General features: G+C 44.7%; 1 protein-coding gene across 1 annotated transcript in view; it reads left to right on the forward strand.

Moving 5' to 3' along the window:
* mboat2a (membrane bound O-acyltransferase domain containing 2a) overlaps positions 1 to 27,451 on the forward strand; it is a 161,822-nt gene that overhangs the window by 96,500 nt on the left and 37,871 nt on the right. The window contains exons 3-6 of the mRNA XM_084311625.1: positions 2,479 to 2,556; positions 16,076 to 16,171; positions 17,895 to 17,950; positions 25,603 to 25,657. Coding sequence (XP_084167751.1) covers positions 2,479 to 2,556; positions 16,076 to 16,171; positions 17,895 to 17,950; positions 25,603 to 25,657 — 285 coding nt within the window. The remainder of the gene's footprint in view (positions 1 to 2,478; positions 2,557 to 16,075; positions 16,172 to 17,894; positions 17,951 to 25,602; positions 25,658 to 27,451) is intronic.

Consider the following 27,451-nt stretch of genomic DNA (forward strand, 5'->3'; position numbering starts at 1 on the left):
AGCTGCTGCTACTGTACTGTAGGCTAGTCTCCTCCTCTGAGCTGCTGCTACTGTACTGTAGGCTAGTCTCCTCCTCTGAGCTGCTGCTACTGTACTGTAGGCTAGTCTCCTCTGAGCTGCTGCTACTGTACTGTAGGCTAGTCTCCTCCTCTGAGCTGCTGCTACTGTACTGTAGGCTAGTCTCCTCCTCTGAGCTGCTGCTAACATGAAGCGACGTCTCCCTCCTGGAGGCCTTGATGTTGGAGCACAAACACCTTCAAACACCACCATCTCTGGATACTACTGCTTCATTCTGCTTCATTCTGCTAATGTGTGTGTGTTTTGGTGATTGTGAGTGTGTGTGTGTGTGTGTGTCTCAGGGCGCAGTCTGTCTGGGAGTCCGTGCTTGATCACAACACGCTATATATTTCTCTCTCTCTCTCTCACACTGACCTTGCACGGCTATCAGGATGTGGTATGAAGATAGTAGAGGCTTTAGGGTCAGGAAGCGTGATGTGTGTAATGGTGGTTGTGGTCACGCCAGGTCCCATGTGCTGAATAAAGACACATGATGGTTACTAAGGCCTGATATTAGACAAGGCTGATCGCATGACTGGCTACAAGTTTCATAATGAAAAAGAGAGGGAGAAAAAGAAAGAGAGAGAGCAGGGGGGAAAAGAGAAAGTGAGAGCAGGGGGGAAAGAGTGGTGTTTGAGTATCTCGTTCTAGTGTTAAAAGGGAGAAGTGGGCGAGATAACTCGGGCTTATCTAGAGAGGAAGGAGAAGTGAGAGCATCATATAAGAAGCAGATGAACTTCTGAGTCGGCCATGTCGACAGCATCAGCAGTGGTGGTGGCCTCATCAAGACGCCAGTTTGTGACAGAAATATCCCAATCTCGGGATCAGTTTGGGGAATCAAACCCCACCCTCTTTTCTTGATCCTCCAATCACAACCGTTGCTTCCCTCGGACAAACTTTGCAAGTAACAGTTGTGATTGGAGGATCAGGAAAAGAGGGCGGAGCTCGAGATGGGTCAATCGAATGAGAAGTCCTCTCCCACTCACCCGTGGTGATATACGTGTTTGTACCGGGTAACGTCCAGGTGCGTCTGTGTTCTCTGCAACAACCGTCCCAGTCCGTTGCTGTAGGACAAAAGTAAAGTACTAAATAAAAAGATTTATGTAGTAAATCTAACAATAAGTAGTAGTAAGAAACAATATTAACTAAGTAATATTTTATCTTACTACTACTACTTATTGTTTCTTACTATTACTACATATTGCATTGGTTATTGAACACACACACAAACACACTGCACCTTAACATGCACACTATACGCATGACACTGATTTTTATCTTACCTAATTTTATATTTTTTATAAAAAAAAAAATCCTACTACTTATTGTTACCATTCTTGTATTCATTGTTGTTTCTTAATTGTGCACTGTTGAGTCTGAGCTCGAACCACAAAAATGTCATTACCGGCAATGCCCCTGTATTGTAGTGTATTTGACCATTTGTATATAAGGCCATCATAGGGAACCTTCCCCTATATCTTTCCAACCTAATTAGCTTTGCCTCTAGCAGCTACCATACCAGGTCCACAAGATGGCTACTTTAAAAAAAAAAACAAGAATAAACACTGAACTAGGAAGAACAGCTTTTTCAAGCTTCGCACCTTGGGCATGGAATGGGCTACAGGACCATATCCACTTAGATACCCTGGTCTCGGGGAGCTCCAGTAGCTCACCGCGTACCTCGAACGCTATTTCGGCGTCGGGGACAACCGTGCGCGTCACGGATCTGGGGTAGCGAGTTCGACTCCCGGACTAGCCGTATTTTCTCAGAGTGTCTTTCCCCCGATCTATACCCCCATTCAACCTGTTTCTGTCGGTCATGCTTGACCAGAAAAAAGCGATAAACGCTAAAAGAACCAGCTGACTGGTCAAAGTTTAAAAAAAAAAGATACCCTGGTCTCCCTCTGCGAGTTTAGGTCTGTATTACATAACTTCCTACAGGAAGAGTGTCGCTGCTTTCTCTAGTCGGGTCCCAGCTGCAAAACTGCAGAGTTACTGTATTGCCCTGTATTTTACTGTCATACACTTTTACTGTTATGTAGACTGTTCTGTTTTGTGTTTTTATGTTTACGTGTGATGTATTGTGTATTGTGTACATGCACTTTTATTATGTTCTTGTGTGATGTACCGCACATTTTATTGCTGTCTGATGTTTGCGGTGTTATTGCTGTCATCTTGGCCAGGTCTCCCTTGCAAAAGAGATCTTGTATCTCAATGGGACTTCCTGGTTAAATAAAGGTTAAATAAAAAAAAAATTGACAAAGAACTTGAAGCGGTTAGATGAAGGGTTAAAGTCTAAACAAACCGAATGCTAAACGGCTGTCCCTCCCACTGTCCCGGACTGTCTACTGAATACCAACGTGTTCTTAGTCAACCTGCCTTGTTGAGTAAAGGGTTAAAGGCCTGTCCCTCCCTCCACAGGTACGCCCTCCACTTCCTGGTCCAGAGCGGAGTCTCCTACAGCATCATGGTGTTCGTCGGCCTGGAGCACATGCACAAGTAAGAGCCGCCTTCACTCCACAGCGAGCCAAGTAGGGCTGCAACGATTAGTCGACATAATCGATGACGTCGATTATAAAAAATTGTCGACGAGGAATTGTTGCGTCGATTAGTCATTAAAAAAAATAAAAATAAAAAATTATTATTATTTTTTTTTCTTTTTTTCTTTTTTGCACTACCTATCTTTGTGAAAGTGGCTTCTCAGCTCTGGTCCAGCTGAAGACTTCTTAGCTTAACATAACAGACCGACAGTAAGTTTGGGGGAACTAATGGGATAACTGGGGATGTTGTTTGGTCCTGACAAGAGTCTCAAAGCAACTCTGAGGTCATGCTCAATGTCCAATCTGTTCCTCTGCTCTGTCTTCAGCTGGACCAGAGCTGAGAAGCCACTTTCACAAAGATAGGTAGTGCAATTATTATTATTTTTTTTATATAATTGTTTTTCGATTAGTCGACTAATCGAAAAAATAATCGACAGATTAGTCGACTACTAAAATTGTCATTAGTTGCAGCCCTAGAGCCAAGCATGCACCAAGTACAGCACATCCTTCTGTACCCCGTTCTGTACCCCCCATTCTGTACCCCCCGTTCTGTACCCCGTTCCCACGTCAAGAGACGATGGACGAGAGAGAGTCAGAGAGTCTGGACTCCTGATGGCTGTGGCTGTGGTCCTCAGGCCTCCACACAGGCTTCAAGGTTAACTCATTGACTGCCACGCCCATGTGACCAAATTAGGGCTAGCACGCCACCGCTTTAATCAATGGGAAGACGGGGACATTTGCGAGTGCTTAAAATATATCTTAAATTATGGCTGTGGGTCTAATACACCCGTCGCTTATCAATGACTTGCTTGCAGTCAACATGTACGAAACGGATTGTTTTTTCATCGGTACATTTCCGTTTTATACCGTTTTGAATACGAGCATAGTTTTGGAGATTTCTAGTAATTCCAGAGAAATACGCGATAATAGCCCTTTAGTGGACTACACAAAACACGTTGTAATTTCTCGGCTGATTTATGAATCGTTTTCAAATAAATGCTAGATTATCGATAGTATATGTGTCCTTATGCACGATACAAAAGCGGGCTGAAAAATCCATTATCCTTGCTCAGCGCGGATCACTATGAAAAAAACATCTGATTAACCCAATACTGGTAACATAGAGTCCTTACCTCACATCAGATGTTCTGCAAAAAGATTAATCCAATTCCTGATTGCCATTCCAAATATCGATCGCGTCCATTGATCCAACGTTATAGTCCAAAACACATAATCCACGCTGCTCCCAGTCCCCCCAGTCAACGTTGTACAACGATACTGCATGCCCAAGAAGCAAAACCCGGACCGGATTTTTTTTTTATGCACATCCCCAGCCAATCCAATCCAATGATGTGCAATACCATCCGGGAGACGATAGGCGGCAGTATTTGCCCTTTTGCGAGCTCAGACCCATTCCCAATGATAACATCAGGTTGGATGGATGAAAATGAATGGATATCGCTAATAAAAAAAATAACGATTAAAACCGGACTATACTTGTGATTGGTGCTGAACGGTTGGCTAGTTAACCCGACTATACTCGTGACTGGCGTTGAATGAGTTAAGAGGTCAGGTGTAAACAGTGGAAACTTCCTCTGGGCCAAAAATATCTCTGCAACATATCCACTGTAATGACTCCTCGACACTGACACACCTGACCAGTGTAACCATATTCTCATGGTGAACCTGACCACTGTGACCAGTGTATCATAGACACAAGAACCATATTCTCATGGAGAACCTGACTAGTGTATCATAGACACAAGAACCATATTCTCATGGAGAACCTGACTAGTGTATCATAGACACAAGAACCATATTCTCATGGAGAACCTGACTAGTGTATCATAGACACAAGAACCATATTCTCATGGAGAACCTGACTAGTGTATCATAGACACAAGAACCATATTCTCATGGAGAACCTGACTAGTGTATCATAGGCACAAGAAGAACCATATTCTTATGGAGAACCTGACCAGTGTATCATAGACACAAGAACCATATTCTCATGGAGAACCCGACTAGTGTATCATAGACACAAGAACCATATTCTCATGGAGAACCTGACTAGTGTATCATAGACACAAGAACCATATTCTTATGGAGAACCTGACCAGTGTATCATAGACACAAGAACCATATTCTCATGGAGAACCTGACTAGTGTATCATAGACACAAGAACCATATTCTCATGGAGAACCTGACTAGTGTATCATAGACACAAGAACCATATTCTCATGGAGAACCCGACTAGTGTATCATAGACACAAGAACCATATTCTCATGGAGAACCCGACTAGTGTATCATAGACACAAGAACCATATTCTCATGGAGAACCTGACTAGTGTATCATAGGCACAAGAAGAACCATATTCTTATGGAGAACCTGACCAGTGTATCATAGACACAAGAACCATATTCTCATGGAGAACCTGACCAGTGTATCATAGACACAAGAACCATATTCTCATGGAGAACCTGACCAGTGTGACTCCATAGACACAAGAACCAGTCTGTTCAGCCTGGAAACAAACGCGACACGTAAACAACAGACCTTTACAGGAAACGTGCAAATCAGCATGCAAATCATTTCTCTTCTAGAAACTGAAAGAAAACCATATTATAAAACATCAAAATGGCTTCACGGAAATGGTGGAAAGAGAAGCGTATAGATTCCGCCTCTTCCCTCGACAGAAGAGGGTGCGTGGTGTTTGAAGCTGCTGCTGCTGCTGGGTCTTGAGTGGGCAGACGAGCTCCCTCTGTGGCCACGTTCTCGGGGGGCTTCTGGGAAGCCGTCGAGGAACATGGCCCACGTCCAGGCCGGGCTGACACCAACCTTTGAATCACACCTACTGCAGCACCTTTCTTCTTTTTTAGAGTGAAAGTTCATTCAGAGTGGGTTTTTTCAGAGGCCAGAGTGTGTGTGTTGTGTGTGTGTGTATCATGATGACATTTAGACCAGTGGGCGGGAGGTGTTTGGTTTTGAGCAACACCTCCAGGAACGGCTGGTTTTCAAAGTGGAGCAGGCCGGCTGAAGTCTCTGTAACTAGGGTCAGTACAGAGAGCAGAGGGAGGGGGCAGGGCACCGTGACATAATTCACTGAGGGCGTTGAACCCCCAGCCTCGCGTATTTACGCAACAAATCTGTCGTTAACTTGGGCCACGGGTTGAGATTGAACGTGGGTCAGAGCTGTGTATCTGCTGATGTGCAGTATTAACTACTCCTGGATATAACGGCGGAGATGCACAGTGTGCACACTGTTTCATGCACATTTCTTGCACATGACAAGTCTTATTTTTAGTTATTTTTCTGCAGGGGGAATTGTTCCCACAAATATGGACAGAAAACCACATACTGTATGTTATCAATAATGAAATGGCTCAGCTAGAGAATGCTCTTTACTGTACTGTGTGTGTCTCTACTGTACTGTGTGTCTACTGTACTCTGTGTGTGTCTACTGTACTCTCTGTGTGTGTACTGTACTCTGTGTGTGTGTGTGTAGCTGACTGAACTAGTGGGGTGGTATTTTATGTACTGTAAGAAGAATCACATGATTTGGTCATTGAACAAAATCATTCTGGTACCGATTGCTAAAACAGATTTTTCATTCTCTCTCTCTCTCTCTCTCTCTCTCTCTCTCTCTCTCTCTCTCTCTCTGTAACTCCTGCTCCACCAGTTGACCCCTCCATCTCTCTCTTCTATTTTAAGCTTTCATCTCTTCTCTATCCCTCTCCCATCTCTATCTCGCTCGCTCTCAACCCCCCCCCCCCCCCTTCCATTGCTTCCTTAAGTCTTCACAGTAGATATTACACAACGTGCTGAGGGCTAGGGACGCCTGCCACTGCCATCAAACCATTCCATAGAGGTGAAATGGAGCAGAATAAGCCTAGACACAGACACACACACACACTGTACAGTATTAATAGAATCAGGTGATGTGACCTCCGCTACGTCGACAACAAGCAGACGGTGGACAGAGGTATTGCCTTGTGCTAGGGACGCCCCGACGCCACTTCCTCATGGCTGCCGATACTGAGTCCGAGTCCGTTACCGAATACCACTCTCATCCATTGCTTTTTGCCGCACGATATGAACTTAGAACATTAGTTTGGTGTCATTGAAGGCTAATGATCTGCAGTGAGAGATGCAGGCGGAGCAGTGGTTAGCAGCACTGTTGCCTCGCAGCAGGAGGTTCTAACCCCAGCGGACGGGCTCTCTGTGTGGAGTCTGCATGTCCTCCCTGTGGGTGCTCTGGTTTCCTCCCACGCCAAAAGACATGCATGCTGGGTACATCCTGCCACTGCCCTTGACACAAGGTACTGGCAATTCAACAGGAGTTGGTCCCCGGGTGCCGCCGGGACCATGTGGCTGCCCACTGCTCCCGAATAGTTAGGATGGGTCAAATGCAGAGGAGGATTAATAAAAGTATACATTATTATTATTATATTAAATAATTAAATAGATCATTAATAATGTTCTCCATTAGAGAGGTCAAACATCTTTGTAATAGTATTGGGTTTTGGACACAGTGCGTCACTGCATTGTTGTACGTCACATCATTGCACTGTATGGTCACAACTAGGGCTGTCCCCGACTAAGGATTTGGATAGTCGACTATGATTGGACGAAATTTGCCGTTAGTCGACTATTAGTCGACTACAAAACAAAATAAAGTATATTTTTTTTTCTTTTTTTTTTGTCATTCCATTTGGGCTGTGGGGGTGCTTAATGTCTGAAGGAGTCGACTGAAGGCTTCTTGTCCTCTGCTAAAGCATGCAATTGGTCCACTGATGGATACATCTTGATATTTGTCTAGTCTAGTGTGTTCATTAGATGGGTGAAATCCTCTTTCAGTGCCTCTGTGCCTGTTTTCTTAGGCAGTTAGCCTCTGGTATGCGTGCCATTAGCGTTAGCCACGCTTCTAGGCCTCTTTTCTTTTGAAAGAATGATACAAAATATTTTTTTTTACAATTTTTTTTTTTGTATTCGACCAAGAGGTTGGCAGTCGACTACGGCTCCTTTCGACCGATTAGTCGACTAATCGACTAATAGGGGTCAGCCCTAGTCACAACTGTATTTTCTTTTGTGTGTGTGTGTATTCCTTGTGTATTGTCTTCCAATCCCACTCAGATCCTTGGAGAGTGTATTCCGAGTGCTGTGTGAGTGACAGGTTTATTGGGCTGATGAATGCTCTGTGCGTGCGGTAGAAACGGCTGTGAATGTGAAACAGGCTTACAGTGAGATAGACCCTTTGTTCGCTGGTGGGCGTCATGATCATATTTCTTGCCATTCATTTTATAGACGTCTCTCTTTCCCTTTCTCTCCCCCCCCCCCTTTGTCGGTCTCTCTTTCTTTCTTTCCCTCTCTCTCTCTCCCCTCTGCATTGCTCAACTTAATGGCTCACCTGTTAAACGCGGCGTAGGGAAAGGTCAGGGAACATTCTGGAGAGGCCGGAGGCCGTCTTGCCCCCTCTCTCGCTTTCAGTGCAAAAACAGCGTCCTCTACTGGTGGACAACGTCCTCTTAAACTGTGTCATGATTTCTCTCAACCACCACTGCCGATACCACTATTCCACTGCCGATACCACTATTCCACTGCCGATACTACTACTCCACTGTTGATACCACTGTCCCACTGTTGATACCACTGTCCCACTGCCGATACCACCCCTCTCCGGCCACACTTCTTCCCACTCCTCAGTCACACAGGGGGTCCCCCAAGTCTCAGTCCTCGGCCCCCTGCTCTTCATCTGTTACATCCTCCCCCTCGGTCACATCATTCGCAAATACAACCTCAACTTCCACTGCTACGCTGACGACACCCAAATATACATCAGCTCACAACCCACCCCTCAGTCACATTGAATCCTGCATCACCGAACTCCAAACCTGGATGACTCATAACCTCCTCAAATTAAACAGTGACAAGACGGAACTCTTCATCATCGGCACCAAAACCACCCTCAGTAGATCTGGACCCATCACACTCTCCATCAATGATTCTACCATCACCCCCTCCCCCCTAGTCCGCAACCTTGGTGTCATCCTTGACCCCACCCTCTCATTTTACCCCGTGTCCGCTCCATTGTCAACACCTCTTACTTCCACCTCCGCAACATTGCTAAAATTCGTCACTGCCTCTCCCCCCCCGCCGCCGAATACCTCATACACGCTTTCATCTCCTCCCGCCTCGGCTATTGCAACACCCTCCTCACTGGCAACACCCGGTCCCGTGAACACATCACTCCTGTCCTCCACTCTCTCCACTGGCTCCCGATCAAGGAACGCATCAACTTCAAAGCCCTCCATAGCCTGCCCCCCCCCCCCCCCCCCCTACCTGACTGATCTCCTTCTTCCTTACCGCCCCACCCGTTCCCTCCGGTCCTCCTCCACTGCCTCCCTCACTGTCCCGTCATCAAAGCTCAAACATTTTGGTGATCGGGCCTTCTCACGTACTGTACCTCAACTTTGGAACTCCCTCCCTCAGACCATCAGAGACTCCCCCACACTCTCCACCTTCAAATCCTGCCTCAAAACCCACCTGTTCGCCCCCTAGCCTTCAACCTTCCCCAACCTTAACCCCCCCCCCCTCCAACCTGTTGTGATCTTTGTTAATGTGGCCTTATGTTCCTTTTGTTTATTTGTTTTCTCTGTTTTCCCCACATAATGTCAGCGACTTCGGGTTCCTGAGAAGCGCTTTATAAATGCAATGAATTATTATTATTATTAATCCACTGCCGATACCACTATTCCACTGCCGATACCACTATTCCACTGCCGATACCACTATTCCACTGCCGATACTACTATTCCACTGCCGATACTACTATTCCACTGCCGATACTACTATTCCACTGCCGATACCGCATTCCGAGTCCTAAACCTTTCAGTGTTATTGGCCGATAACAAGTACCAAACCGATCCATTGCTTTTACTGAACAGGATACACTTAGACCATCATCATCATCATCACTGGACAAAAATATATTCCTTTATTGATCCCCTTGGGGAAATTCGGGCATCATAGCAGCATGGGGAGGGGGAAGGAGAGGTACAAGTATGGGCATCGTAATAGTAGAATACATAAATATAGGCAATACAATTATAGTAAAGATACAAATAAGCAGTGTAAACTATATAATTAACTCTGAATATAAGAATATGAGCAAGTAAACAGTGTAATCAAAGGTGCAGATTCGGGTCTGTATCAGTTATATTATAAGTTTCAGTAATATGGGCAATAAAACACTTAGAATCTGAATATATAGACTAAGTAAAGTAAACCGTACATGTATACACAGATGCAGTATACATACCTTAACTGGCATGATATACGTCATAAGGTATACGTAGTCATTCAGGTTAGAGTCAGACACACTTAGTGATCAGATATTTCTAGTAGTTCTCGAGTTCTTCTCAAAATGTCTGATGTAATACATGTTTCTCTGTTAGAGATCCAACATGCTTCTGTGTGTTGCTTTAGTATTAGGGAACTTCTCCGATACCATATTTTAGCCTGGTATACTGTAGGAACGATACGGAAACCAGTTGGCAACAATAAGGCTTCAAGGTTGCATTTAAAGTTGGAAAAGAAATACACAAAAACATTATAACTTTTTCATGATTCTCCTTGAATTGTACTCTTGAAAATCCTTTACCTCCCTCATAGAGGAATTAAGATTGTTTTCCAAAGTTCTAAGCCTTTTTCATGTGAGGAATGATGATAACACAGGAAGTCTCCATCTTGTGTTGAATGATGATTCATGTTGCTGTAGTTCAAAGCTTTCTGTGCAGGCTGGTTTCATAGAGAGGGGGATAGAGAGGGAGAGAGAGGGAGAGAGAGGGATAGAGAGATGGGCGGATAGAGGGAGAGGGATAGAGAGAGAGGGATAGAGAGATAAAGGGGGGATAGAGAGAGAGGGGGGGGATAGAGGGAGGGAGGGATAGAGAGAGAGAGGGGGGGATAGAGGGATAGAGGGGGGGATAGAGTCCAATGGATTTTAAATGAAACAATCATGATGTAAATGCGGACTCTTTGATTTGAGGGTATTTACATCCAAATCAGGTGAAGTGTAGGAATTACAACAGTTTCTAAATGTGCCCCACCTTTTTAAGGGACCAATAGCAGTTGGACAAACGGATGATCCATAAATAAAATGGTCACTTTTAATACACTGGGCTTCATCCCTGCTAATGCTCTGCCTCTACTGTAACTCCCTTCAGTTCATGCTTGTTCTTCTTGTTAATTTGTCCTTCAGTTTTGTCTGCAGCAAGTGGAATGCTTGCTCAATTGGATTCAGGTCAGGTAATTGACTTGGCCATTGCATAACATTCCACTTCTTTGCCATAGAAAACTATTTGGTCCCTTAAAAAGGAGGAGGCACGTTGGAGGAGAAATTGTTCCTCCACCGTTCACTTGATTTGGATGTAAATACCCTCAAATTAAAGCTGAACATCTGCACTTAAAGCACATCTTGTTTCATTTCAAATCCATTGTGGCGGTGTACAGAGCCAAAATGATGACAATTGTGTTGATGTCCAAATATTTATGGGCCCGACTACCTTCATAACCTGGACTGTTAAGTAATGCCTCTTTTCTGGTGGCTACAGTCCATTTAAATCCATGATGTGACGCATACTCAAAAACATGTTCTTCAGTGAGTGTTCCTTCTCCTCAGTCCAATAGTGTGTGACCTTGGCCTCGCTTAGTCTTGATATTGGAAACCAATCGTATTCGGTGTTGACTGTCATCTGCTGATGAATCCAAACAGACTTAACCAAACCGAAATGCTCGGCATTCAGACGAACGCACCCATGCAGTGGGTAAAGGTCCCTGACTGGCTACGAACAATTGATTGGTTTTGATAGGAAGAGGAGGCGGTGGTGGTGGTGAAAATGAGGAGGAGGAGGAGGAGGGGTCATGTCAGTCACAGCTGACGCCTCCTGTCGCCCACTCCCCCACCCACACTCAGCACTAGCCTCCAACCACTGAGAGATCATAGTGGAGGATGGGATAGAGACCAGAATTTGAAATGAATGCAAATCCACCATGCATCTGAATGAGCATGTCCTTCCAAGTGTGCCTACAGGTTGTATCTGCATGTTGATACAGAGGTCATGGAGTCTTTTAAAACGCATTCATAAACATCTTGTTGATTTTCATTATCCCTACATGATTGATGTTTGTATCTTACCTGGGTCTCCTCGATGCCGACCCGTCGGCAGCCCTCGTGCAGTGGCGAGAGCCAGCCTACTTTAGTCCCAGGCTCCCGTCTGAGGCCCCCAGAGGCAGGAGGGAGAGGAAACGAAGCCGTAAATTACACATACACAAATCACATCAGGATGAGACGGGGACCCCTGGTGGGCCCGCGGCAAATATTAGCAACTCTTAATACATGGCAAGCTCACATCCCGACTCTGAGCACCGCTGCGGTGGGCCTGCGGGAACACCAAGTGTGACACATGGTTATTGTAGGAGAGAATCTTCTTCTAGGAAGGGTTTTTAGATGGCTGGCTGGGTTTGACAGGATCAGTTTAAGTTGTTCTGTGGCCCAGAAGAACCCAGGGATGAAAGTAGGACTGGAGGGGTGATTTCCCGGCTGGCTGTGATTGTGATGTCTGCTGGTCATTATTTGAAGTGACAATTGACTGGCTCTCGGAGGCTAGGTGGTGGGAGTGAGAGCGGGGTCATACCCCCCCCCCCCAGTGTCCTTTACCGTCCACCTTTAAAGAGCAGAGTGCCATTGTAAATCCCTGTCAAACCTACGTAATCTACATAGCAACCGGTATTCAGGGCTGACTTTGAATCCCATTCTTTTTTTTATGGCTTAAGCACATTCAAGCACACGTTGATTTGCCAAGTGCAGCCCTACATTCCACACTCTGATCAGGGATACAGTTATCCAGGCTCGGGGGACTCCCAGGGGTCCTCCATCCTAGGGACTCCCTGGACACATGGAAGTAGTTCAGCATGTGTGTGATATTATCATATTGGTTTCACTCTTCCAGCTATGATTTCACTCTTGGCGGTGTTGTCTATTTGTGGCTCAGCCAAATGCCAAGTGGCCAAATGCTTTTCTACTGTACTACGAGGTCCCAGCATCATGGGTACGTCTGAGAGACCCTGGATTAGATTAGAACTGAAGCGATTTACCAAAGTATGTAAACTCACGCTCCTCTCACTCAGTGAATGGACAATCAATCCTATGCCCGTATTTTGGACATTGAAAAATTTCACAATTTTGGTCCTGTACACCCCCCACAATGGACTTGAAATTAAACAATTGGGTGTTTTAAGTGCAGGTATTTACATCCAAATCAGGTGAACAGTGTAGGAACAGTTTATACATGTGCACCCCCCTTTTTAAGGGACCAAAAGTAGTTGGACAAACTAACAATCCATAAATAAAATGGTCACTTTTAATACTTGGTTGCAAATAATTTGCAGTTGATGAGAGCCTGAAGTGTGGAACCCATAGACCTTATCTGACGCTGGGTTTCGTCCCTGGTGATGCTCTGCCAGGCCTATATTGCAACTGTCTTCAGTTCATGCTTGTTCTTTGGGTGTTTTTTTTGTCTTCAGCAAGTGAAGAGAGACCCTGGATTAGTCAAAGAACTGAAGCGACTTTCTACAGTATGTAAGCTCATGCTACTCAGTGAATGGACAGCCTGCAGGTGATGTCTTCACATGACAAAGCTCCTTGCAACGCGTGGTCCTTGACTCTGAAAAACTAGTGTGTACAAAATGGTGGCTTGCTTATAAGCTTTCTCTTTTCTACCTAAAGTTGAACCTGAAATATGTAAATTTTCAGTGGGAAGTTGGATATGAAATTGCCAGATCTTGAATCATATTTTATCCGCAACACCTAGTTTGACAGTTTGATCTGAATTTTGTTCGATCGCGATTGAGAACAAGACTGAAATGGAGGGTATAGAGGCATGCTTGCATAATCTCAGTGGTTTTTTCCCCCAGCAAAAAACGTCGGACCTCACATATTTATATTAACTTGTTATAGTTCAAATAAGCCTGTTGCTATAGCGTTGGTCTGGGAAAGCACACGTTCTACGTTGTCAACCCGCACTTGAAGAACATTACTGTTCACTGTCCCGGCCTTGGTGGAACTCCATGGCCATGCCAAGTGTGGGCAGGGCCCCCAGTGCTCTAAATAGCAAGATTATAATTGTGTTCTACAATGCCTTCCTATGACGCCCCCTTGGGTACATTCATGTACGTACACGCTCACGCCCACACACACACACACACACACACACACACACAGACGGACGGTGTTGTGGTGAAGAGGTGGATGTGTGGAATCCCAGGCGTGCCGGCAGAAGGGCAGAAGCCAGGGCCGTGCAGCTGTTTGCAGATGTCCTGTATTACTGCTGAGGCAGAGCGGAGGATTAGCACCACTAAGTAGCTGAAAGCCTCTCTGGTTGCTGCTGGTGGGTCAAAAGAAACCCATGTAACCACTTCATCCTTTTGCTTTTTGCAAGTGAGCTTCAAGCTTTTAGCTTTTTTTAGCACCGCGTCTTTTTGAGTTTTCAGATGGACTACAGGTCTCAAACCACTGTGAATCACTATGAATTGAAAATGGGGGACCCTGATGTAAACAAGACAAACGTCTTTCTCTGGTCTGCATCCCCTTAACAATTGCAGTATTGAGCCGTACTGTATTGTACCCATTCTGCAATCTGTTAAATAAAGTTTTCATTCATTCATTCATTCATTCATTCATTCATTCATTCATTCATTCATTCATGTGCACTGGGGCAGGTGGCGAGTGTCTTCCTCCTGTATCATACATATTTTGATAAGAAGGATTAAAAGAGGGCTTTAGCGCATCGTCTTGCCCTACAAAATAGCCGACTCCCCGGAGGGAACGCATCCACTGCCATTCTCTTTTGTTTCCAACCCAGCTGAGCCATGTGTGTACTGTAGTTGTTGTATCTTACAATCCTCTCATTGTCGGCGGTGGATAGCTAGCTAGCTAGCTAGCTGTGCATTGTGCTGAGTCGGCAACAGCGTTGTACCAGCGTGCCTCAGTGTCTCTCTGTCTCTGCCTCCACTGTTGAAAGCCCCTGTTGTTTCGTCCCTTCCTCCTTCGCGGACAGTGACACATTATAGGAGCCTCGTCTCCTGCCCTCCTCTTGACTCCTTTCTCCTCCTCCTCCCTCCTTTTTCTATAGCACTGTACTGCTGCCGAGACAAGTCCTCTTGTGTTCTGTTGTTGTACTGTGGAGAAAAAAACGCCTTGTTCCTCCTAGAGAAGGCAGAATGGTCGAACAAAGCTTATTGTCTCTGTACTACAACTCTGTACATACACAGTAAATTTCGCAGAGTAAATTTGACATTTGACTCAAACTGAGTACAATTTTACTCCGTTTGAGTCAAATGTACTCAGTTTGAGTAAAATTTACTCTGCAAAATGTACTGTGTACATCTGATTAGCACCATTACTCAGTAGTACTCATTTGTATATTTTATACCCAATTGAATCACCTGTACAGTATTATTGCACTTTCCTGTAACATTTGCACTCTGGTTGGCTGCCAAACTTCTTTTCGTTGTACTGTACTTGTGCTGTATAATGACAATACATTTGAATCAAATCGAATCAACGCTGTTGTTTCTGCAAACGCACAGTTACGTTTGCTAGGTTATAATAATAATAATAATAATAATAATAAAAAACTTTATTTGTACAAGAATTGCAGCTCAAAGTGCTTCACAGCAGCAGAAAAGACTGGCACAAAATTAGCACATGAAGTGCAAAATCACATAGTTTTTCACACATAACATCCCAATAGGCCACCCTGTTTATGGTTTGAGTCTATGGCAGTTTTAAAATGGACAATAATAAAAAGAGTCAAATAGAATAGACAGAGTAAAATAGTGCAGTGCAATAAAATAGTTTAGTAGAATACAATAGACAGAGTACAATTATGCGTTAGTGCAGTCAACTTTTTCTGAATGACTGTTTAACAGTTTAAAACCATCTTTACCTTCCCTGTTTGATATCCACAGTTTAAAACCTGACTGTCTTCCTTCCTGTTTGATAACCACTTTGACCCTTCGAACCTCCCTCTCAGGGCAAACCTTCCTCTTAGGGCGCAGTTCCCTCTCAGGGTGCAGTTCTAGGCCTGGGTCCCCCACACAGTTTTAAAACCCGACAGTCTTTCTTCCTGCTTGATACCCACACAGTTCAATTACAGTTTAGAACCTGTAATAAAAAGTTATAAAAGAGTAAAATAGAATAGACCGAGTAAAATAGTGCAATCTACAGTACAATCAGTAGCAGAGTTTATTAATAGGTTATAGACAAACCAACGGACGGCAATACCTTCCGTCTGTTTTATCCATGTTTTGTGATGGATCAGCGTGGCCGCTCCATTATTCTTGCTACTTGTGTTACCATGTTTGACCATATTTTTCAGGGTAACTAACTGAACTCCCTCTCACTGTCTCTGCAGGTACTGCTTCGTGGTGGCACTGGGCTACCTGAGCTTCTGTCAGGTGACCCGGGTCTACGTCTTTGACTACGGCATGTACTCTGCAGACTTCACAGGGTAAGCCAAGATCATGGATCTCTTCAGGTCTGACTTCCAATGTTAAAAAAGTCTGCCAGTGCCCGGTGAAAAAACTACAATAAGAAAAGTGGATACTGGATACCAACGAGGAATAATTGGAATGACTGGCCACGGGCGCCTATGCTAACCATTGGCCGCTTACGAATTCTCCATGCTACATACAGTTTTCAATATGTGATCTGTTATATGCAAATATTGTACGTGAAAGAGATTAGTATGAATACTAAAAGGACCAACATTTGAAGTATAGAGTGGATGGTTGCTACGTGATTGTTTCACTCCCACAATTCTTTGCGCCAGGTCATTTGCTGTGTTATTTACAGTTCCAGGTCAGCGAAAATCTCACACTTAAAAAAAAATATATCCTCCTGATTGCACAGCTAGCAAGTGGAAGCAGCTGTGAGTGAAGTGTTTCATTCTTTTGTTTTTACAAACGTCCACTTCTGGGTGTCCAAGTATGTAGTGTGTCGCACATACTGCACTCTATATACTGAAAAGTAAGCTCAGAGAGTATGCAGTATGATGTACATACAAGGAATTTGGAAGCGGCAATTAACAAGAGTGTGTTGCCATTCATTTGGGTCCCCAGGGAGAGTGACTGAGGCTGCAGTTCCTAGTGATTAGTTCCTACTCCTCCAGACTGTTTGAGGCGGTGGGTGGACAGTTGCTAAGCAACCCAATGGCAGACCCATACCATGTCTCTGAATGCAGAGATTTCTCTTTCAACTCTTTCTCTCTCCTTCCCTCCCTCCCCCCTCCCTTTTCCTCGGAAATGTCAACTAGGCCTACACACATTACAGTTTCTTCAATCTTTGAAATGTCAGTGAGAGTCGTGAAGCCGTGTGTAGCGACGGTCCGTTCACTAATTATTTTGACAGACCAGAACATTTTGTGATCCGGAATATGTCCGTCGCATGCTCCGCTGCCACCAGTAAAGTCAAACATTTTAATGCATGCAAGTTATTCAACGCTTTGGATTTGCTTACTCAAGCAGAGTTTGTGGATTTTTCTTAATCTAGGAGAGTGCATGCCAGCCCAGACTATACAGCTCTATGTCTTGGACTGTATTGATTAATAATGTACTGTATTTGCTGTATATGCCATTATTAGATAAGAGGTAGGTCTATCGATAAGAGGTGTGTTATGAAGAGTGTATTAAAAAAAAATATATATATTTTAAGTGGAAAGACTTGTTGGAACAATGGCGCCAACCAGCCAGACTGGGTTGGAAGTCGAGTGTGGAATGCAGGGAAATTAAAATGGCCCTCAACCCTGAAGAGATTTGGCATCCAGAGCTCAATATTATGTTACCCAAGCCTTTCCCAGTCTCTACTGTAGTACAGTAGATATTTTCTGTTGGCTAGGGGGTTAGCTTAGTGAAACGAGGATAACTACTAGCACAGCTTGCACAAGGTTTAGGGTGAGAGAAAACATTTTGAAAAATGTTTTGTACCCAGAGAAAAACCAATGGTTTAGCAGGATTTAATAATCTCTCTTTTTAAAATGAACATCCTCTAATTAACAAAAAATACTTCAAATGCAACGTGTAATGCTAACGGTTGATGACTGAATGTACAATAATGGATACACTAGGTGTATATATAGGTGTATATAGATTGGGGTATATATAGATAGGCGATGGATATTTGTTCAGAGTGACTTCAGGATGTTCACCAGATCCATGTCTCTGTCGTCTCCTCAGGCCCATGATGGTCATCACACAGAAGATCACCAACTTGGCATTTGAAATACATGATGGTAAGTAAGCCGTGTGTGTGTGTGTGTGTGTGTGTGTGTGTGTGTGTGTGTGTGTGTGTGTGTGTGTGTGTGTGTGTGTGTGTGTGTGTGTGTGTGTGTGTGTGTGTGTGTGTGTGTGTGTGTGTGTGTGTGTGTGTGTGTGTGTGTGTGTGTGTGTGTGTGTGTGTGTGTGTGTGTGTGTGTGTGTGTGTGTGTGTGTGTGTGTGGTATGCGTGTTCACAGAATGTGTGTAATCAGCTAAGCAAACGGCAATGCAAATTATTACAGCGCTGGCAAGTGTGAATTATAGGTTAGTCCAGTGTCTTTATTTGAATGATAGAATATGAGACACGTTTCCCAAGCCAGAGGATGCATATGTTTGTATGATGATCAGATTTGACGGTAGACTTCTAGTTGAGTGAAGTGGAACCAAAAAATATGACTGATTTATGTAATGGCGGTTCTATAGGCAGTGCCAAAAGGACTCTTCCCCCTTTGCACTCTCTCTCCCCCTCAGCCCTTTCTTTATTTTTTTACACTGTTCCCTCTGCATTTTGAAGTGTACCATCCACTGAATCATAATCAGGACATTACCGGTAGGAATGTGCAGGGGAGCAAAGCTTCACCCCGGATAAAAATGTTGTCTCGTCTGTGAAGTTTGCGCCTCACTTCTCGCTCCCTTTTGGGTCCGGAATCGTCCTCTGTATGGTTGTAGCCTTTGGCGAAAATGTATCGTCCTCTGTATGGTTGTAGCCTTTGGCGAAAAATGTATATCAATTTTCAATCATATGATATTAACATGGTGGTTGATGACCCTTGGTTGTTAGGGTTACAACTTCATTTTAATCATTTTACTTGCCATTTCCTGGTCTCGGCAAGAACAAAAGGAATCTATACAACTGCTTTACATGGGTTTCTTTGTTGCACAGTGAAATTATTGTGGCTAATGTGGCCAGTGGCCATAAAGAAAACTGTTGTGGAACCAGAGAGCGGGGTGGTACTACTAGACTCTAGAAGAGAAAACTGTTCTGGAACCAGAGAGGGGATGGTACTACTAGACTAGAAGAGAAAACTGTTGTGGAACCAGAGAGGGGATGGTACTACTAGACTAGAAGAGAAAACTGTTGTGGAACCAGAGAGGGGATGGTACTACTAGACTAGAAGAGAAAACTGTTGTGGAACCAGAGAGGGGATGGTACTACTAGACTAGAAGAGAAAACTGTTGTGGAACCAGAGAGGGGATGGTACTACTAGACTAGAAGAGAAAACTGTTGTGGAACCAGAGAGGGGATGGTACTACTAGACTAGAAGAGAAAACTGTTGTGGAACCAGAGAGGGGATGGTAGCATCAGGAACAGTGTATTGCACTACTAAAGCTACCTAGCATGTCCTATATGCTCTGTAAATACTAATGTACAGATACCGAGATGGCACACCATGTACCTGTTTATTGCACTGTTTTATTGGATTCTATTAATATGTTGTACCACTGTATTTTATTGGATTCTATTATATGTTGTACCACTGTATTGCACATCGTCGCGGGCAAGACCAGCCGCATTTCATTGTATACCTGTATGCCGTGACAATTAAAACTCTTGACTTGACTTGACTTGTACTACTAGACTCTAGAAGAGAAAACTGTTGTGGAACCAGAGAGGGGATGGTACTACTAGACCAGGGGTCAGGAACCTTTTTGACTGGGAGAGCCATAAAAGCCAAATATTTCTAAATATATTTCATTGAGAGCCATATAGTATTTTTAACGTATAATAAATTAAATATGTCTTACTTTTAATGCGACTTCTGGTGCTGCATGGTTTTGCTGATGGCCTTGTAATCTGGTTTATACGTGGTGAGGTTGAGCTTCATACAGGCGTTGAGGCTTCCATCAGTTAAACGTGAGCGTAGGTTGGTCTTAATGTTCCTCATATGCGAGAATGACTGCTCACATGCATATTGTGTGGTATGTCACAGGAAGCTTGTTCCAAGTTTTAAGAATCAGCTGGTCTTCAGGTTGAAGATTTTTAATTTCTGTCCACTTGTGTTCCCTCGCCAGCTCTGCTCGCTATATCTTCAGCTACAGATACTATTAGCTGTATCTTCAAAACTAATTTCTGTTTACTTTAAAATGACACAGTATTTTTTTTTTTTTGATCCACTTTTTCTCCCATTTTTCTATATTTTTCTCCCATCCCAATTTCGTATCATCCAATTCAACCCTCCCCTGTCACGAACGCTGTTTCTTGCCTCCCACAAGCCGGCTGCAATGTGGACTAAGTCATACATAGCACAAGTCCCCTCCGGTACTTGAGGTAACAGCAGTCGCATCTTTTCACCTGCGCAGCTCGATCTCTCAGTGTCGAGGAGTAACGCGTGGGAGGCTCACGCTGCCCCCGACACTTCCTGATTCTACTGCGCAGGCGCACCAACCGACTTGTAGGAGTCGCTTGTTCACAACGTTCGATCCCCACCCTTCAGTTTTCCCTCCCCGTAATACGGCCAATGTGTATTACTGCGGACGACCAGCTAAACTGAAAACAATGTGGAGAGCTGGATTCGAACACGCGAATCCTAGCGTCTCCACACTGGTGGCGAGTGCCTTGCCCACTACACCACCTAGCCGCCCTAAAAAATGACACAGTATTATTAAGAAATATCACAAGTATTAAAAAAATAAAAATAAAAAATTTACTCAAACATTTCTGGGAGCCATATGCTGTCACCAGAAGAGCCATATATGGCTTGCGAGCCATAGGTTCCCGACCCCTGTACTAGACTCTAAAGAGAAAACTGTTGTGGAACCAGAGAGGGGATGGTACTACTAGACTCTAGAAGAGAAAACTGTTCTGGAACCAGAGAGGGGATGGTACTACTAGACTCTAGAAGAGAAAACTGTTGTGGAACCAGAGAGGGGATGGTACTACTAGACTCTAGAAGAGAAAACTGTTGTGGAACCAGAGAGCGGGGTGGTACTACTAGACTCTAGAAGAGAAAACTGTTGTGGAACCAGAGAGGGGATGGTACTACTAGACTCTAGAAGAGAAAACTGTTGTGGAACCAGAGAGGGGATGGTACTACTAGACTCTAGAAGAGAAAACTGTTCTGTACATAGGAGGTGGGTGGGTAACTGTACATTGGATTATCGACTAAACCTTACTTGGTCCCAAGAAGAGGGTCTTGTGTATTATTGGGTTAGGACATTTACATTGGAGGGGGTTGAGTTAGGACATTTACAGGGGCCAGTTTCGACTACTACTAGACTCTAGAAGAGAAAACTGTTTTGGAACCAGAGAGCGGGGTGGTACTACTAGACTCTAGAAGAGAAAACTGTTCTGGAACCAGAGAGGCGCGGGTACTACTAGACTCTCTAGACTAGCATTTTCTTTAGTTTGGTGACAGGTCGAGGAGATGGCAGCCAAACAAAGAGCTGATGAAAACTCTGTAAGAAAACATGTCAATATTGTAACCGTTGCCATTTCACTAAAAACTAAGGTCTTCTCCTTTTTTGGGGGATATTGGCTGCCAGGATAGAGAGGCCAGTTTAATTTTCCATTGACTGACCCAGAGATCACAGCACAGTCACAGCACTTGCGACTGCAGGAAGCGAGGGTTGGATGCCGCGCTCTTCCCCAAACGCCAGACTAGCTGATGACTAATGAATAAAAATGGAGATTTGACTCTGGGGTTGAATTTAATGAGTGTGATCAAGTGTCCGTGGTGAGGAAAGGATGAGAGAGAGAGCGCGAGAGAGGGATCCCAGCCACCTCTAGGAGTCCTCTGTCACTCACCATGGGCAATACTTGGCCAAGTAAAACAATAGACTTAACGTGTGTGGTGTATTCATTCTGTTCAGGTCACTGATTCTCCTCCTAACTGTGGCTCTAATGAGAAACTAAGACTATAATCCCAATTCTCAGAGGACTGGCACATCCTGATACCTGCTCTCTCTATATATATATACACACACACACACACACACACACACACACACACACACACACACATACGCATGCAAACACGCACATACACACGCACACACACTTCAGAAGGACAGCTCATGCTCTGATGATGTTACATAGTTCTAGGACACAGCTGTAGGGAGAATGAAGGCACAATGGAAGGGCTCAGCTTTGAACGTGGCTTTGATTAGGATCAGAGCTTTTCCCAACGCCAGGGGAGCAGCTTAGCAAGACTGAACATGGGTTTGCAATAACCCTGCAACAGGAGCCCTATGTGGCCCATTCTAGCCTACCAGGGCCGGCCATAAGCGGAGAGCAGCCCACGATCATGAAGAGGAGCATGGGTCTGAGCCCCAAGTACACTCAGTCCTACTGTAAGAGCATGGGTCTGAGCCCCAAGTACACTCCGTCCTACTGTAAGAGCATGGGTCACTCTGAGCCCTAAGTACACTCAGTCCTACTGTAAGAGCATGGGTCACTCTGAGCCCTAAGTACACTCAGTCCTACTGTAAGAGCATGGGTCACTCTGAGCCCTAAGTACACTCAGTCCTACTGTAAGAGCATGGGTCTGAGCCAGGGGAGGAAACTAACTTTTTGGCTTACCAGCCAACTGGCGAGTATCTGATTTTTTTTACCAGCCAAACAGATTTTTTACCAGACAAAAAAAATCGCTAATTGTGATAATTACTTCTTTGTATGTCAAGCCGTGTCAATGTTGTGTATGCATCTGGGTAGGCACACTGTGCCTTTAAGACAGCACGGTGGTCTTACGACAGTGCTGTGAAGTACCGTCAAGTGTTGTGGTAACGTCAGTTGGGTTGGTGTGCTGTTGTGCACAGTGCACTGGTTGAGCTAGCCCCTTTCGTGACTGCGATGTGCAAGCCAGGGGCTTTTGAGCATGAAATAAAATGTCTAACCTTACGTCGTAGTCCGGTGCTTTTTTGGAAACATTATAGTCATAACAGATACACCTAGCTGGCTGCTTTGAGCACACAGGGCTAACGTTAGCTAGCAAGCAGCTATAGCTAAAACGCTAACTAGAAGCTAACCACTGTATACAGTTCCAGTAGACTAACATTACACCTCTGTGATTTAAATGTGTCCTTAGTAACTTATACTCGAGGGTTGTACTAGGGTTGGATGCAGTTCCCCGTTGGTCAGTCTGTCTGTTTTCCATCTTCTGCTGTGTTTAACGTTATCTGTTTGCGAGTGCTCCTGATGGCTAGCCTAGTACCGCGGGACTTTTATTATTATATGTCCGCGGGTTGGCCAGTACTGCGCAAACGTTTATTAAACATTATATGTCCGCGGGTGGTCTTGTGCAGTGCTCTCGTGGCACTGTCAACTAAAGCGAACACTCAGAAGACGCGCACCGTTTGCCAGTGCAGTGATTGCAGAATGTTTAATTTTTTTGTATACTCGCCAGCAGGGGAGGAAACTAACTTTTTGGCTTACCAGCCAACTGGCGGGTATCTGATTTTTTTTACCAGCCAAACGTAAAAAATACCAGCATTTGGCCAGTAAAGTGGCCTAATTTCCTCCCCTGGTCTGAGCCCTAAGTACACTCAGTCCTACTGTAAGAGCATGGGTCTGAGCCCTAAGTACACTCAGTCCTACTGTAAGAGCATGGGTCTGAGCCCCAAGTACACTCCGTCCTACTGTAAGAGCATGGGTCACTCTGAGCCCTAAGTACACTCAGTCCTACTGTAAGAGCATGGGTCACTCTGAGCCCTAAGTACACTCAGTCCTACTGTAAGAGCATGGGTCACTCTGAGCCCTAAGTACACTCAGTCCTACTGTAAGAGCATGGGTCTGAGCCACAAGTACACTCCGTCCTACTGTAAGAGCATGGGTCTGAGCCCTAAGTACACTCAGTCCTACTGTAAGAGCATGGGTCACTCTGAGCCCCAAGTACACTCAGTCCTACTGTAAGAGCATGGGTCTGAGCCCTAAGTACACTCAGTCCTACTGTAAGAGCATGGGTCTGAGCCCCAAGTACACTCAGTCCTACTGTAAGAGCATGGGTCTGAGCCCTAAGTACACTCAGTCCTACTGTAAGAGCATGGGTCTGAGCCCTAAGTACACTCGACAAGGGGCGACAGTGGATCAGGAGGTAGAGCAATCGTCTGGTAATCCGGAGGTTCCCGGTTCGATTCCCGCTCCTCCCAGGCAGCTTCTCGAAGTGTCCTTGAGCAAGACACTTAACCCCTAATTGCTCCCAGTGAGCAGGTTAGCACCTTGCATGGTTGCCTCTGCCATCGGTGTGTGAATGTGTGAGTGAATGGGTAAAATGTGAGAAACAAATTATAAAGCGCTTTGGATAAAAGAGCTATATAAAAATGCAGCCATTTACACTCAGTCCTACTGTAAGAGCATGGGTCTGAGCCCTAAGCACACTCAGTTCTATATCAGGATCTCCCTGTGAAAGCATACCACGAGAAGACTTTAACTTGAGACAATCTCAGATTGTCATGTCTCCCCCTCTTAACGCGTGCTACGACCCTGCCATAGACCCGATACAAGCAGCCATAAGCTGCAGCAGTGGTTCAGTCCAGTGATTGCCTTGCTGGACAAACCATAAGCCCAGAACATGGACGAGAGCCTTGCCGGCCTACTGAGACCAGCCCACCACCACGGCAGCATCAACAAGTCAAACCCAAGAACCTAATATACCCAAGATTTAGATGGTCAAATAAATTGCGGATTGTATTTTTAAAGCAGACCAAGATTTGTAAGATTTGACCATAAGTGTCTGAGTGGGATGAGTGGAGCTGGTCTCGTATTGTTTAGATGTAATGTTCTATTGGCCTCCGCACGGTAAACACCCCCTGTTTGATGATGAGCTCTAATGAGTTATATAACCTCTCCCTCTCTCTCTCTCTCTCTCTCTCTATCCCCCCCTCTCTCTCTCTCTCTCCTCTCTCTCTCTATCCCCCTCTCTCTCTCTCTCTCTATCCCCCTCTCTCTCTTTCTCTCTCTCTCTCTCTCTTTCTCTCTCTCTCTATCCCCCTCTCTCTCTCTATCCCTCTCTCTCTCTCTATCCCCTGTCCTAAGCTAACTCTGGCTGAGCGGGACTAGTAAATAGTCATATCATTCACACACACTCGATACTGACAGCTGACCCTGCCTGTCGCCATGGGGATGACCTCTGACCCCCAGTTGTGATTGGTTGTGACGCACACCCCCTCCCCATCCTTTCTCCTCATTACAATGGAGAACTTGTTGATTTCAAGTATCAAGTATGCCAGAGGCGTCATTTAAATACAGTGTGCTATCTAAACATGCTATCTGCAGTGTCGCTTTCAGAAATCTTTTATTCTCTCTCTCTCTCTCTCTCTCTCTCTCTCTCTCTCTCTCTCTCTCTCTCTCTCTCTCTCTCTCTCTCTCTCTCTCTCTCTCTCTCTTTCTCTTTCTCTTTCTCTCTCTTTCTCTCTCTCTCTCCCTCTATGGGGATCAGTTATAACAGTGCAGACAGGCTTGGCATTTCAGAATTGTTGTTGTTTAGAAACTGTTTTATAGAACTGTTTTGTGATACATTTTTTTTTATTTTCAAACATGAAACAACACACCTCACAACATAATAATACATAAAAATACAACCAAAAACATCAACTCAACATAGAATTGCACATTTGAACATGAACTAAACATGATTTACTCTTAAGAATATTGTTTCAAGGTTACATTTCGTGTGTGTGTGTGCGTGTGCAGGTTTGGCCAAGAAGGAGGAGCAGTTGAGCCCCAGTCAGAAATACCTTGCTGTCAGGTATGTGACTCAGGTATGTTTTTTCTGCACCAGATGATGGATTCATTTGAACCAAGGCTTCCATCTGAAGTGAAGAGTTTACTTAAGACTGTTTCCCATGAACTCAGATAAACTCATTCACTCCGAAAGGAACGCTGATCCTCATATCAACAGAAAGGACGTTAATTATAGTGCACAGGCAATCTGCTTGGGATCCTGCACACACACACACACACACACACACACACAGTGCCCTCTGAATGATATCCTGGCTGTATCTAGGCAACCACATGTGTGCTGCACCACAACCACCATCATGTGACTGGCAGTGGCAGTGATAGCCATTGTCCCCTTCTGTCCTACATCTATCCTGTGTTGTTGTTGTTATTATTACTGTGGGATTTTCCCAAACGTTCCTCTTTGGGACGGAGCAACAGTGGAGAGAGCATGACGCCGTATAATGTGGGACTTCCACGACGAGTGCATCTGTAGGCAGGAGGTTTACAGAGACCTGGGATGCAGGGCTGCAGGAAGCCCACTCAACGACTGCTGTCTTTGCATAATTACAGAACAGATGATGTGCCTCGTTTATTGAGGTCCGCAGGGCCTGCAAGGTACGTGTATGTTGATGGTTGCCATGGCGTTGGTGTAGTGGAACCTATGAGCAGTTGTGCCAGTCATCGAACAGATGTTTTAGATGCACTTTGGAGGATGTCCATGAAATAAATATTAATAATAATAACACACTTTGTTTAGCGGATCATCAGCTGAGCCGGCCAGTGTCCGTATACGAGGCCTATCTGGTACCGAGACCCTTTCTGAAACACGCATGGCTTGGTCACTGACTTGGCTGCTCTCTCTCTGAGATGCTCACCGGGGGACATGGGGAATAATAAGCAATCGGACCCATGTTCCTCTGTCCATGGAGTTCTTTTACGCATTTGGCAGGGAGGGGAGGGAGCGGGGAGGAGCGGGGAGGAGAGAGACACTGCATGGTCTCCACAATCACTCCGCCGACTCAAAAGAAATGCAAGCAGCGCAATCTATGTACAAAACGGAACTAAAAGCACCCTTCTACTTTGCATTGAGTTTAATGATGATAATAAAACTTTATTTATAATGCCGTTTCTACCAACAGGAAATGGAATAGGGTAAAAAAAAAAGCTCCCGCTAAAAACAATGTATATTTCTTGATATTCCAGCGTGTTTCAAATCGGCAATGTTTTCTCTGTTGTTCTTGGACCATTAACCAAATTCCTCCTCTGCCTGAGTACACTCTACGTCTGTCCCCATGTCTCTCTAGCAAAGCAACTTTTCATTAAAGGCGAGCGAGACCCAGAGTCCTCTTTAAGGCTACCTGAAATACAACTGTATATCTGTCCTTGTGTCTTTCTGTCTACGGGTCTCTTCCTGTCTCGAGCCCTTTTCACACAGAGAAGCTGCTGATTCCAGACCCGTTCATGCTGACAGATTTACCAGCATGTCCCCTTTCACACACAAAACCACGTCCTCCTTTTGTTGCTAAGCAACACAAGCAACGCACAAGTGTTTGTTTATATACCAGCTGTTAAAGATGGCCCCGACTGTGGAGAGCAAGCTGTGCATAGTTCTTCTTTTTACATCCTTTTTTTGTAAAATACAGTACATCTACAGCAACGCTCTCTTTCTCTCTAGCCTAGTATAATCAATACAAGAAGGTTTTAAATGCTGTAACTATTAACCAGTTAATAATTTCTCCCCTGTTGGATTGTCATATTTGATTCATCATTGGAAAAGTATTTCATTTCTCTGCATGATTCCATTTTTGCACAAGGC

Source organism: Notolepis coatsorum, assembly GCF_963971535.1.
Source record: "Notolepis coatsorum genome assembly, chromosome: 3".
Taxonomy (NCBI): Eukaryota; Metazoa; Chordata; class Actinopteri; order Aulopiformes; family Paralepididae; genus Notolepis; species Notolepis coatsorum.